This window comes from Colobus angolensis, unplaced genomic scaffold, assembly GCF_000951035.1.
Source record: "Colobus angolensis palliatus isolate OR3802 unplaced genomic scaffold, Cang.pa_1.0 Scaffold75, whole genome shotgun sequence".
In the NCBI taxonomy this organism is placed as follows: Eukaryota; Metazoa; Chordata; class Mammalia; order Primates; family Cercopithecidae; genus Colobus; species Colobus angolensis.
The window spans coordinates 788,074-800,707 of NW_012121265.1; the positions used below are offsets into that span (position 1 = coordinate 788,074).

At 38.7% G+C, this 12,634-nt stretch overlaps 1 protein-coding gene across 2 annotated transcripts in view; it reads left to right on the top strand.

Annotated features, from left to right (window-relative positions):
* Positions 1–1,565: 1,565 nt before the first annotated feature.
* FAM204A (family with sequence similarity 204, member A) overlaps positions 1,566–12,634 on the top strand; it is a 33,388-nt gene continuing 22,319 nt past the window's right edge. Inside the window, exons 1-6 of one of the 2 annotated variants that reach the window (XM_011927797.1) lie at positions 1,566–1,648; positions 1,990–2,191; positions 7,482–7,723; positions 8,262–8,349; positions 8,477–8,507; positions 8,691–8,790. In XM_011927797.1, the coding sequence (XP_011783187.1) occupies positions 7,490–7,723; positions 8,262–8,349; positions 8,477–8,507; positions 8,691–8,790 (453 nt within the window). In that variant the 5' untranslated portion in view covers positions 1,566–1,648; positions 1,990–2,191; positions 7,482–7,489. The remainder of the gene's footprint in view (positions 1,649–1,989; positions 2,192–7,481; positions 7,724–8,261; positions 8,350–8,476; positions 8,508–8,690; positions 8,791–12,634) is intronic. The other variant, XM_011927798.1, reaches the window with a different exon arrangement.

A 12,634-nucleotide genomic window follows, 5' to 3' on the forward strand; every position in this document is an offset into this window, starting at 1 on the left:
TAACCTTACTGGGTCAGAATTTTAAAAATCGGGATATTCATACTGTTTACCTTGTCTGATTATGAGGATTAAAGAAGTAATTTACATAAAAGGCTGTGCTTGTTTTATAATGTATTTTTTTTTTTTTTTTTTTTTGAGACAGAGTCTCACTCTGTCGCCCAGGCTGGAGTGCAGTGACCGGATCTCAGCTCACTGCAAGCTCCACCTCCCGGGTTTACACCATTCTCCTGCCTCAGCCTCCCGAGTAGCTGGGACTACAGGGGCCCGCCACCTCGCCTGGCTAGCTTTTTGTGTTTTTTAGTAGAGACGGGGTTTCACCGTGTTAGCCAGGATGGTCTCGAACTCCTGACCTCGTGATCCGCCCGTCTCGGCCTCCGAAAGTGCTGGGATTACAGGCTTGAGCCACCGCGCCCGGCCTCAGGTAACATGTTAAAGTCTTTATGTGTACAGTAGCCTCCCTTATCCACAGCGAATACCTTCCAAGATCCCCCAGTAGATGCCTGAATCCTGGAATAATGGCGAACCCCATATATGGTTTTTCAATCTGATAACCAAGATGGCTACTAAGTGACTAAGAATCTGGTGGCATAACAGCATGCATATATACTGGACAAAGCGATGATTCACACTGCAGGATATTTCATCAGGATACCCAGAATGGGATTGCAATTAAACATTTGAGTTGCTTATTTCTGGAATTTTTTACTTAATGTGTTTGGACCTTGGTTGACTCCAGGTAACTGGAATCAGGCTAAGAGAAGCCACAGATGAGGGAAGCCTACTGTATTTCCTTTCTTTTTTTTTTTTTTTGAAACAGGGTCTGGTTCTGTCGCCCAGGCTTTTCTTATACAATCATCACAAAATTAGCAAATAGGTACACTTAATGTGATTCTTATTATAAAACAGATTTCGGAAAATGCAAATATTTCTAAAATAGCCCTATTCCCATCCCTATCACATAGGATATTTTATCTTCTTCACAGTGGTTTTCTCGTTTTTGTTTTTTTGTTTCCTTATTTTCTATGTTCCCCAAGTACCCCCTTCAGGGCATAACACAGTGCCTGCCACAAAAAAGAAAAAAGAAGTTCGGTAAATTTTTGGTCCAGTCAGCGCCATCACCAGATGGTACGCGCCACGAGGGCAGGAGTCTGCCCGTTTTCTGCTAACCAGAGATTGGCATGATGCCTGGTACAAAGTAGACGCCCAATAAATAGGTGAAGAAAGAAAAAAAAATAAAAAAAGGAAGAGAGGGAGGGGAATGGATAAAATGAATGAAGACGTTTGCAGAAGAGCCTAGAAAGAAAGCACTCTGCAACCTTCTCCCTTCTGGTGGCATCAACTCTTAGTTCAAGGTCTATGTCAGCCCTTTCCTCGCCCAGACGCATTGGCCGACAGCAGGGAATGAAGAAAGAACAAAGTCTTTAAAAATGTTCGGAAGAAAGAAAAAACGGCAAGAGAAAAGAGAGAAAAAAAAGAAAGGAACCACCTCCTTCGGACGGACTAAAAAGGCACGCCCCACGAGGCCGGTTGCCAAGGCGACCCTAGGGCCAGAACGGCCCCAGCCCATTGGCTGAGACGCAGGAGCCAATGAGAAGGCGCGATGTTGACAGGGTCTTAAGATGGCTGCTGGGCGACCCTTTCCTGACAGGTGAGTACGGCTTATGGAGGGTTGGTTACCCGCCGGCTCGGGCTCCGGCATGATGAGTTGGGAGGGCCTCTTGCCAGCAGCCGAGGGAGGCGGTATGGGCGGCCTCATAGCTCCTCGGCCGAGCCTCCCAGAGCAGGCTAGAAAAGCCCCCGGCCCGGGGCCGTGAAACCAACGGCGGGGCCACTCTCAGCCTTCCTCGGAAGGGGCGTCGCAGCGGCCTCCCCAGCCTGTTATGAGGGAGGGTTTCTCCGTCCCACTCCAGTCGAAGTGAGAGGGGATTGAGGAGGCTTTCGATAGGGGAAACAGGCTCATGTTTACAGTTGCTGTATCCCGGAACACAGCTCCAGTTAATGGGAGTGCCAGCAGGCTAGACATCCTTCGCCGGAAACTGCAGCGCTTAGTTCTGTGCCCGAGAGGGGATTCTGCCTGTTTTGGGATTGGAGTGGGGCATTGCCGCCAGGAAGCCTGCAGAATTCCCGGTTGTGCAGCCAAGCAGGAACAGGTGTACCTTACTAGACCCATCCTCTTGCAATCTTGGAGCTTGTAAGTATTCTCACAGCGGAATCGACTTAAAATGAGCCTTGAACTGTTAACTTGCTTTATTGTCTTTCCATGCAGGATCTTGGGTCTGGGAAAATGTTTTTCAGGCCAAGTAAACGAACACTGTCTTTAATTAAAACAGTTGCATACATGCAAAATCTTGCTAAATAAGTAGGTTTTCTGGATTGGCCGATTGTCAACCTAAATTCGCTCTCAGGCCTGTAATTCAGTTGTCCTTTCTGTACCTTTTTTGAGAAAAGGAGCACATTCATTTCATAAAAGTAAATAGGATATTTACGTTAATGTTGATGTTAACATGCTTGAAAATAGTAACCATTTTTAAGTCACCGACACTAATTATGATGTAAATTACAATCTTCAGATTGTTAAATGTGGTGGCTTATAATTAGTATGTAAGTGAAATTAATTTTAGATCAGATGAAGTTCAGGCTTCTGGGATTACTTCTAATCAAATACAAAATATGGGAAATAAGCCTTATACGATGAAAATGGAATTTAAATTCTGGAATAGAGACAGAAAACATTTACCCATCGAGCTGCTCAAATAATGTCTTTTGAGTTTTGGTTATAAGCAGCTGCCTGGTTGTCCAGAAAATATGACATTATTACTCAAACCTCTGACTGTGACTTTGACTTTGATGTATGTAACTTAGCATAGCATCTTACATAGCTTTCTGTACTCAAAAAGTACAGAGAAAGAATTCTTAACCAAATTTAACAAGTCTGTGATTATAGGCTAAGATCGTTCTCAGACCCAGTCTCAAATCCTTGTCCCTGCTTACAACTCTGCCCTGTGAAAGTTCATAATCCAAAGCCATGGGGCTGTTTTTGTAAAACAAGTGGATCAGAATGCATTAGGCAAGTCAGTTATCCCATCTGTAAATTGGGGGCGGGGCGGGCAGGGGAGGGGCAGATATAGATAGTAATTCCTAGTGGAAGGTTTGTTGTGAAGATTAATGGTACACCAAGGCCTGCCACACTGTCTGTATGCCATGTGTAGCAGTGGCTTGCTTTGTTTCCCCTTTCTGGTTCTTGTGTTTCCTGTTGTAACTAGGGTTCTTTCCCCTTCTCAGTGTCCTGAAGTGTACAGCATCTCTCCGAAAACATTCTCTTGGCTGAGTTGCTGGGTAGAGGAGAGAAACCTTATCTACTGGGATACTGGGCTCTAATCAGGACTGCAGTCCTGGAGAGAATGGAGTGATACATCCAGGAGTGAGATGACTCTGGGCATTTGGGGCACTTATAATATCAAAATCTTAAAGAGACACTTTAGAGCTGTAAGACATCTCAAAGATCATTTGATCAAACCTTTATTTTACAGCTTAAGAATGGAGGCCCAGACAAATGCAGTGACTTTTAATTATGTTGCTCAGGACTAGAAACCATCTTCCAACTTCGAAAACTCTTTTCCCCTGTAATCAGTTCACAGTCTAGAACAGTTTTTATTGTAATTTGATTTCTCCCTGGCTGCTATATTTTGAAAGATTGTGTCTACTAAACCTTATTTATGAATTTTTTTTCTGATAAAAATTAGGCCTATAACTACCATTGAACCTCTGATTATCATGTGGTGAAGAATAGTGCTTCACTAAATTTGTCTTTTCCTGTAACGGTGAATGGTACTGTCTCACTGAGGGGAAAAATAAAATAGTTTGGACTTTTTGAAATTAGCTTAGAGACTCTTGTTACTATATTCATACTTAGATTAGGAACTACTGAACTGTACCCTGTTTTTGAGTCATTGTTATCTGACCAAGTATGATAACTAATGACGTTGGGTGGTTTTCAAGGACAAACAGACAAAAAAACCCTAGTTATTCAGACTAGGACAATATATAAATATTTTCAGTTCGTGGCAAATTGTGTTAGCCCAGGACTAAAGATGCGTTCTGCATAGTACACACAGAAGGTCTTTGAGGATAATTATGGGATGGAATAAATCTTAACTCTAGAGGTGGAGGGTGTGTAAAATGAAGAAGGTGATATTCAAAACCATAGAGAGAAAAAGGATTCTGAGTCATTTACATTTTCCTTGGGGCGAAAATGATTAAATTGAAAATTATTTGGGTTGCAGGGTAAAAAAAATGAAAGCTTATGAATTAATACGTTGGCTGTTACATGGACTTGGCTATAATCTATAGTAAAAAGATTTAAGTTTCTGTTTCTCTGATATTCCACGTCTCTTGAGACTGGCTGAGTGAATTTTCACAGTTAAAGGGTAACTTGGGATTATCTGCCTTAAAACAAAGAAATACACTCTGAAAGACATGAGTAAGAGACACAGATAATCATCCTCCACAGCAGCCAAAAGAGGAATAACAGGAGGCCTAACATGGTGCCAGTTGGAAACTTTGTGAATGACAACTATATGCAATGAATAGAAAGACTATTTTCAAACTTGAGTCCAAAGCAAAGGTCACTAAGCAGCCACTCCATATTGGCTGATCTGTAATTGGGCTGCTGCTTACACGGGCAACTCCATTTTGCAGGCTGCACAGTGAGTGGCAGCAGTTATCCATGTTTATCAGTGACTGTTCAGTCTCCCTTGTATTTGGTTTTTTGAGAGTCACAGGAAAATGGCACATGACTTTAAAGGTTTTCAGGAGTGGAGTTCACAAACTACATGATTTGGATTTTGCCTAGATTTAGAGGTGGATTCCACTTTTTTCAAGCTATTTTAATTTTTTTTTTTCCTTTGGGTACACTCAAGAAATTACCATACCAGGCAGATGCCATATCAGCAGGAGCTAAAAATATATAATTTTGAGAAAATTTAAAAAGCCATAAAAAATGCCTAACTACTTGAAGGCTGATTAGCAACAACAACAGCAAAAATCTTGCCTTCTTCAGGGCAACTGAGACTGTTCCCCAGAGGGAGGTATGTTTGGGTGCCCAGAGCATAGACTATCACCCTGCAGAGATGCCAGAACAGTGGTTTGGTGGGAGACCTGTGTCACTGCCCACTGGAGAGGCATATGTATTTCATGAGCAGTCACATCTGAAGTCCAGGTCAAGGAATACTTGGCTCAAAAATTGAACAGAAACTTGCCATGTGTGTAGATGTCATTTCATGAGGCTAGGGATTTTTGCCTGTTTTATATACTTCTGTCCCCAGAGTCTTGAAGAGTGTCTGGCACACAGATGGGCATGTAAAACATTTTATGGACAGGAAGGGAAACAGTTATTTCTAACATAGACTCCAGTGATGCTAAGAAATCCAAACCTGGAATTTGTTATTGTTTTAAGTCCTTAAGTGATAATGAGCCTAAAGGTATATTATGTGCCGGTGGCCAAATCATACTGGAACTTATTACTGCTTCCTTCCCCTTGCTCTCAGAACAGGAGAAATCTTTTTCATTAATAGCATGATACCTATTTTTCAATATTGTCGCATTTTACATGATGTCTTTTGCGCTCTCAGAGTATCTCAAGAGTACTTCTGTCCCAACTTTAAAAATCCACAGACAGGTTTAGGGATAGATCTGGGTTTTATGGGGCCTGGAGCTCATATAACTTTGGGTCTCTTCGTTTAAAAAAAGAAATGCAAATTCTGAAAGTACAGTACTTTGAAAGGACCTGTGCAAATGAGGAATCTTGGAGCTTAGGTTACCATTATCTTCCTGGTAATTTGCCCTCATTTTGTTGCTCCATTCAGAAAACTAAACACTAATATTTGTTACAGACACTTCACCTCAGATTGTGACTATCAAGGAAGCAAATGATGGCATCAGTTGCTAAGTGAGTGCACCACAATTATTAGAAACTTCAAAACTATCTTATGAACCCAGTCACTCATAATAGAAATGATAAAAATGTAATACATGGCCATGGAAATAATAATAGCAAAGAGAACTTAACATTTATTGAGCCCCTAGGACCTCCTAAACACTATGTTGAGGGGCTTATCTCATTTAATCCTCAGAATAACCCTATAAGCAGTATAATTATCCCTGCATTACAGATAAAGAAATCGAGGGTCAGAGATGTTAAATGATTTCCTCATACTACTAGTAGTGGCAGAGTCAAGATTCTAGTTGGAGCAATTAGATGCCAGAGTCCTTCCTCATAAAAAGCCAACAGAATATTTGGTGAGGATATTTCAGAGAGCCAGCAACTGATGAGGCTGGACCAAAGTCACAAAAAGTAAGATCTGATTCTTCGGACCTGGAAGGAAGTCTTGAAAAGATAACATAAATCTGTTATCGCAAAATCCCTGATGTATTTGTCTCAGAGAGAATGGTGGTGTTTTTTTTGTTTGTTTGTTTTTTAACTAGGTTAATCACAATATGGAACAGAAAACTGCAAAACAGATTTCCGTCCTTCCATTTTATTCCTTTAGGTTGATAGGAAATCATGAGCAGTACAACCAGCTTTTTTATTTTAAGCATCTTTTGAAGGAACTGGTTTTGACTCAATATATGTGCTAAAATAGACTGTGCCATGGAGATCAATAGTGAATATGTACTTGAGTATTATACTTTTAGCAAATGATAACAATTTTGCTATTTTAAGATGTTTTATTAAACTTAATGGTTCTCTCTACCAATGGACTGTATAGTTAATACTAGTTAATACTAAATATTATCTTGAACTTTATCATTAGTTTCCCAAATATAGTATTGTTACTTTAAAAAGCTGTACATTTTTGTTAAATTGTTAGGATTATATTTCATTTAATATTATTTTAGCAAACAATATTAAACTAAAAAGTAGGATATCCTTTTTACTACCGTACCTTCCTACAGCTACTTACGTAGCTTAAAAATTTTCCTTTAGTTGTTTTCCTACTCCTTAGACAATACGCCCTCTGCAAGCTTGGTCCATTAAATATAGGTGAAACATGTAGTTTTATTCTCTAATTGGTATAGCTTCAAATATGATATTTTAATCCTAAATTGCTTGCAAAGTATGTTGTTAGGTTTTTAACATTCTTGAGCACTGCGTTACTGAATTTCATGTTTTTTTAGACAAAGCTACTCATGTATTAGAGAATTAAGGCTCTATTTTCTTTACCTGTAGGTATGTGTTGTAACAAACTTGTTTAAATAGCTTTTAAACTTCTAAACTTTTTTTTTTACTTACACAAGTGAAGATTTTAATTATTTTAATATGATGAGTTCATTCTATACCATTTTAGATGGGAAAAATAAAGTTTAGATGGACTGTTCTCAAACTATTGTTACAATTATTAGGCACCTAGAATGTCTTCTAATGGTCTTAAAATTATTTCTATGGTTATTCTACATGTGTAAATTAATCTTTTTCCTCATAGAAGAAAAGATGTGGAGTGGGCTGCTACCTCCTGGCCTAAATGAAAGTGATGCTGAGTCAAACTCTGAAGATGAAGCTACGTTGGAGAACTCTGGACTTAACTTACAGGAAGATAAAGAGGATGAGAGCATCAGAAAAACAGAAATCATAAATTTCTCAACAGATGAACCACAAACTGAAACAGAGTCAAATGTAAATGCCTATGAAGAGTGTCCTTCTGGAATTCCCGTAGATATGTGGAATGTAGGTTTTCTCTGAAACGCTCTTGCTACAGCCTGTGCGTGTACACACCCCTCATTGTGTCTCTGCCCTGGTCAGAATGTGCGTGTGTTCTTGGGACTTAACAGGGAGGGAGATGGACTCAGAATGCTTTTACTGTTCTCCGAGGCATTGGCCACTTAGATACTTGCTTTTATTTTGTTTTGTTTTTCATAGAAAGACAAAGGAAAAAAAAAAAACCCGAACCACTGTGTAGGATTAGCTGTTTGCCTAGCGTGGCACATGAGGAGTTTCTGTCTTTTATTTTATCTTTTATTTATCTTTTTTGTTATCTACATGAGCTTCACTCTCAAATTATGAAACGACTTATTTCAAAACAAGTGAATATCAAAACTCAGGTTGTGAGTCTCAGAGAATAGAGCATCTTAAGAACTGACTACCATCATTAAATTGGTATCTTTATACATGCTGAAATATAATTGTTTTATTACTTCAGTATTTTTTAAATGCATGTTTTTCTGGAAAGTGTATTTGCTTCTCAATATTTTTTTCTTTTACATAGAAATTTCAAGAATTGCATAAAAAACATACTGAACAGAAAAGCACAACCTCAAGATTCAGAGGGAAAAAAAGAAAACGCTCCAGAAAAGGTGTTTTATTTTAATTCAGGTTGTTAGTCGTGCTAATGCTAAATTGTGACTGAATTTAACCATTTTTTAAAAATATGGTTTTGAAATTAGTGAAGTTAGGTATTGACACTTTGTGAATTCTTTTCAGATAAATTGAAGAATGAAAAAGAATCTCATAGGTAGGTGGAATTTAAAATAGTTATATATTTTAGGCCATTGTAGAAATTGTTGAACTAATTGTTTCTGATCGTAATCAAACATATATGAACTAGTAATTGTAGTATAATTGTAGTAACCAATTAAAAACAGCAAAAGTAAAGACAGTATATATTGTATAAAACAAAACTTATATCTTCTTTTAGTGAACCGTCCTCAAATGAAACCCAATGGAAGGAGCTTACTCAGTATTTTGGAGTCAATGATAGATTTGACCCACCTGTTAAAAGGAAAAAAGTTGAGAAGGTAATATCTTTGTTATTGCATCTTATACCAGCTAGTAGGATACGTTGGTGATTAGCCTTGCCTAAAGTGCTTGTTCTCATTAATTCATTCAGTTAAAAGGTTAAGATGCCTACTACGCACCAGAAAAGGTGCTAGATAAGTAAATAGTTACAAATTATTAAAAAATTGCTAAGAGAAAGAACGGGCTGTTGTGAAAACATTAAAATGGGGGCTGTACTTTAGCATGGATGGTCAGGGAAAGCCTTTCATAGAAGGTGCCATGTCACTGAGACCTGAAGGATGGAAAAAACTGTTTATATAAAGAATGCTAGCGCAGAGGCATGGGTAAAGATCCTAGAGAAGAGTCGTCCTGGGACATTCCAGTAATCGTAGGAAGGCCAGCCTGTCTGGAATGGAATCAGTGAGGAGGAGGGTAGCCCACTATATGATTATAGAGGCAGGCAGTCACTGACCAAATTGTGTAGGACCTCAAAGGGCTTAGTAAAGAAATGGGTTTTATTCACAATGCAGTTGACAGTCATAAAGGTTTTTAAGTCAAGGGAATGACATGACCTATGTTAAAAAGATTCGTATGACTGTTACCTGGTGAACTGATTGTGAGGCAGCAAAAATAGATGAGAACAGCACAGTTAGGAGACTCCTAGGCATAAAATGATGGATTGAGCCAGAATGGTTCTGTTGAAGAAGGAAAAAAGTGGATGGATTTGAGGCATATTGTAGAAGTAAAATTAATGATATTTGCCTCTGGATTGCTTGTGAGGTGATAGGGAGGGTTTGAGGCGTGTGGAAGGAAAGAGGACCATTCAAAGCTTTGGCTTAAGCAGTGGTGTGAATAGTGATGTTACAAAGAGAAATTTGGGGAGGGGAAAGGATTGAGAGTGGGACCTAGCCAAAGTTCAGTTTGGGACTTGAGTGTTATTGGAAAGCGGGAGCAGAGTAGATGGTTAGTATAATGAGGTAGGGGCTCAGAGAAGAGCCTGACCTTTAGATGCACATTTGTAGTTGTCAGTCTCTATACATACTAATACTTAGTGGAGGCTTGTGTGAATGAGTAACTCACTTATTCACACAGGGAAATGTTGGAGCATGAAAATCAAGTGCTGAGTGCTAGAGCTGGAGGCACAGGGGGCTAGTTGAAACCCAAGTATATTGTATCCTGTCTGTAATAGACAGATGCCTCTTTCATGGATCATTGCTATAGACTGTTGTGTGTACCTAGAGACCTTTGTCATTTTCTGATCCATCTGTATTTCTTCCAAAGTACCTCTGATTTTAAATCCATCATTGCATGGTACTGTGTCATTGAGGGTGCACACATTAAGGAACTGTCAAAACAGAATTTTGCTGTGAATTTTTTGATTCCAACTTTGCAAAAGTTTCTTAGCATCCAAAAACAGTCCCTGGAACTTTGGGGAATTGGAACCAGAATCTCTTTCTGCCTCAACTAATTATTGCTCCTGAGCAATCTCATTTTTACAAATGTTCAAGCAGGTGCAGAAATGCTAAATTTCTTGCAAATAAAAATCACTGGTACAGTTGAAACTAAAAACCAGGTTTCATGACAGCAGTCTCAGTTTCCTAGGCTCAATGCAGAAGGGGTGATAACTGTTTGCAAGTGTAATTGCCATTCTCTTGTGATGCTGGTGGGCCGAGCAGTGGCTGTGTGATGGGAGATGCTCTTGACTGTACCAAATGTGTTCTAAGGCATTAGGGAGGAGGACCATGCTGGCAGCCCGGGTCCGTGTGTTATCTCTGGCAGACCTGCCATAGAGTTCCAGCTGCTGGATGAATTATTCTTTTGAGGGAAGGAATGGTCAAATATTGGTTCTATTAGGAAATATTTTTTTAAATTTTACTTGTGAATTAGATGGTCTTTGAGTTTCACTTGTTTACCGTGTTGGTTATGTTTTCTCATAACTATATTGACATTAGAATGTCTAAATTGCTTCTTAGTGAAGTTAAAGCCATGAAATGAACTTCCTAGCTACTCTAAAAAGTAGAAACTTAGACATGATTTTTTTTACAGTCTATCTTTATTAAAATTTTATTATCCTACATATAAATTGTACCTTCTTGATACTGGCTAGATGCCAGGCTTACTCTTATTCATTGTCTAGGATTTGGAGTTTGTATGGAGTTGCTTTAATACAGGTTACTAGGATTCTTTGCACAAAATTAAACAACTCAATTTTAGGAACCAATGTTCTATTTCACATTATGCATTAAATGTGTTCTACAAGAAAATTATAACCCAAACACTATTTTGAAAATGAGATCTCTGTGTAAGGGAGACTGCTGTAAGTCCTTTTGTAATTGCCCATTGATCTGTTTTATATGTTTGGGTTTTCTTAACCTTAGATATTCATCCTTATGATGATATTCATCTTAACAGTAGATACTCGTCCACATAAATTACATCTAGCTAAGGAAGTTATGGTGGTTTTCTAAACAAGGAGCCTAAGCTAGCTAGGCTTCTATCTGTCTAGGATTTTTCCCGCATTTGATATTCCACAAATAAACCCAAGCATAAGAGGAAAGGAAGGACTTAGTGAAGCCAGATTCTTTCATGTTCTCTTGGTAGTTCAGTATAATTGCATGCCAGCAGGTTCCCACTCATTCTTTGGTTTGGGATCGTTGGTTTAAATGGTACTCCTTTGGCTGTCCTGCTAAAGTTTCTACTGCAAATCCAACAGAGTAAATACACTTTAAAGAATGTCCACATTGGAGATGCCGAGATAAAAATTAAATAAATGTAAATCCAGCACATAGTAGCGACTGCTCATGAAATCTAGAGATGATCATGAAAATCTGTGATGCAGTTAGAACAAAACTAGCATGAATTTCCATCCACTATTTTATTTCTCTGGAGCAGAGGCTGATCTGTTACCATATCTGAGAGAACCTTTTTATTTTGTATTTACTCAACCCTCTAGAATGGTAAAACAAAACAAACTTCTTAATCTGTGTCTATCGTGCAGTGTTTTTTTCCCCCCTTTTTTCTTTTTTTGGAACACTGCCAAGCTGAAACTGTTGCTCAACCAAGAATGTCTGTTTACAGCACTGCTGTCACCTGCCTCTCAGACAATGCAGAGGCTTGTATTTTTTAAACATAATCTTCCTAATATCCAAAGCTGTTTTAAAGTGTTCTTTGAATTAAATACAGCTATAATTGTGTTTCTGGCAGCAGTTCTGGGACTTACTAGTAATTCTGTAATCATAGCATAATTATTTTGAATCTGTGGGAATTTCTTTAGAATAAATTTCACTCATTAATTTCACTATAAATGTCTCAAGTATTCTTTAGTTGAATCAGTTTGATTAGTCAGCAGTCATTATTGAAGTAGTTTTATGTATACCTAATGGATACTTTTTGGCATGAAAAACCAGAGGTACTTTATTAAATGTTAGAGTAATTGTACAATGTCTTGGATGGATTTTTCAAGTTTTTTATGAGAGGAAACTGCTGTTGTATAGTGTAGCTTTTTCGAACTTGTTTTTTTTTTTTTTTTAAAGCAGAGTGCTTTTAACAAACAGACTCTTAACATGGTTCTCCAATACATAGATCAGTTAAAAGTCTGGCTTCCGTGGGTGGGTGGAGGGAGGAGGTATTGAGAGGGAGGTTTAGGGGTGTGCTGAGAGAGGTATGAGGAGTGTTGAGGTGGTACCGTGAAGATCTCCTGGTATCAGTTACAAACCATTGCCTCTTGGTTCCTATGTGACTCCTGTGGGGTGGGTTGATAGGACCAGTGTTATTCTCATACAGATAAAGAAACCGAAGCTCAGCATAATTTGCCTAAGAAAACAAACCAGGTGAGAAGTGAAATGAGACTTTAAACCCAAGTCA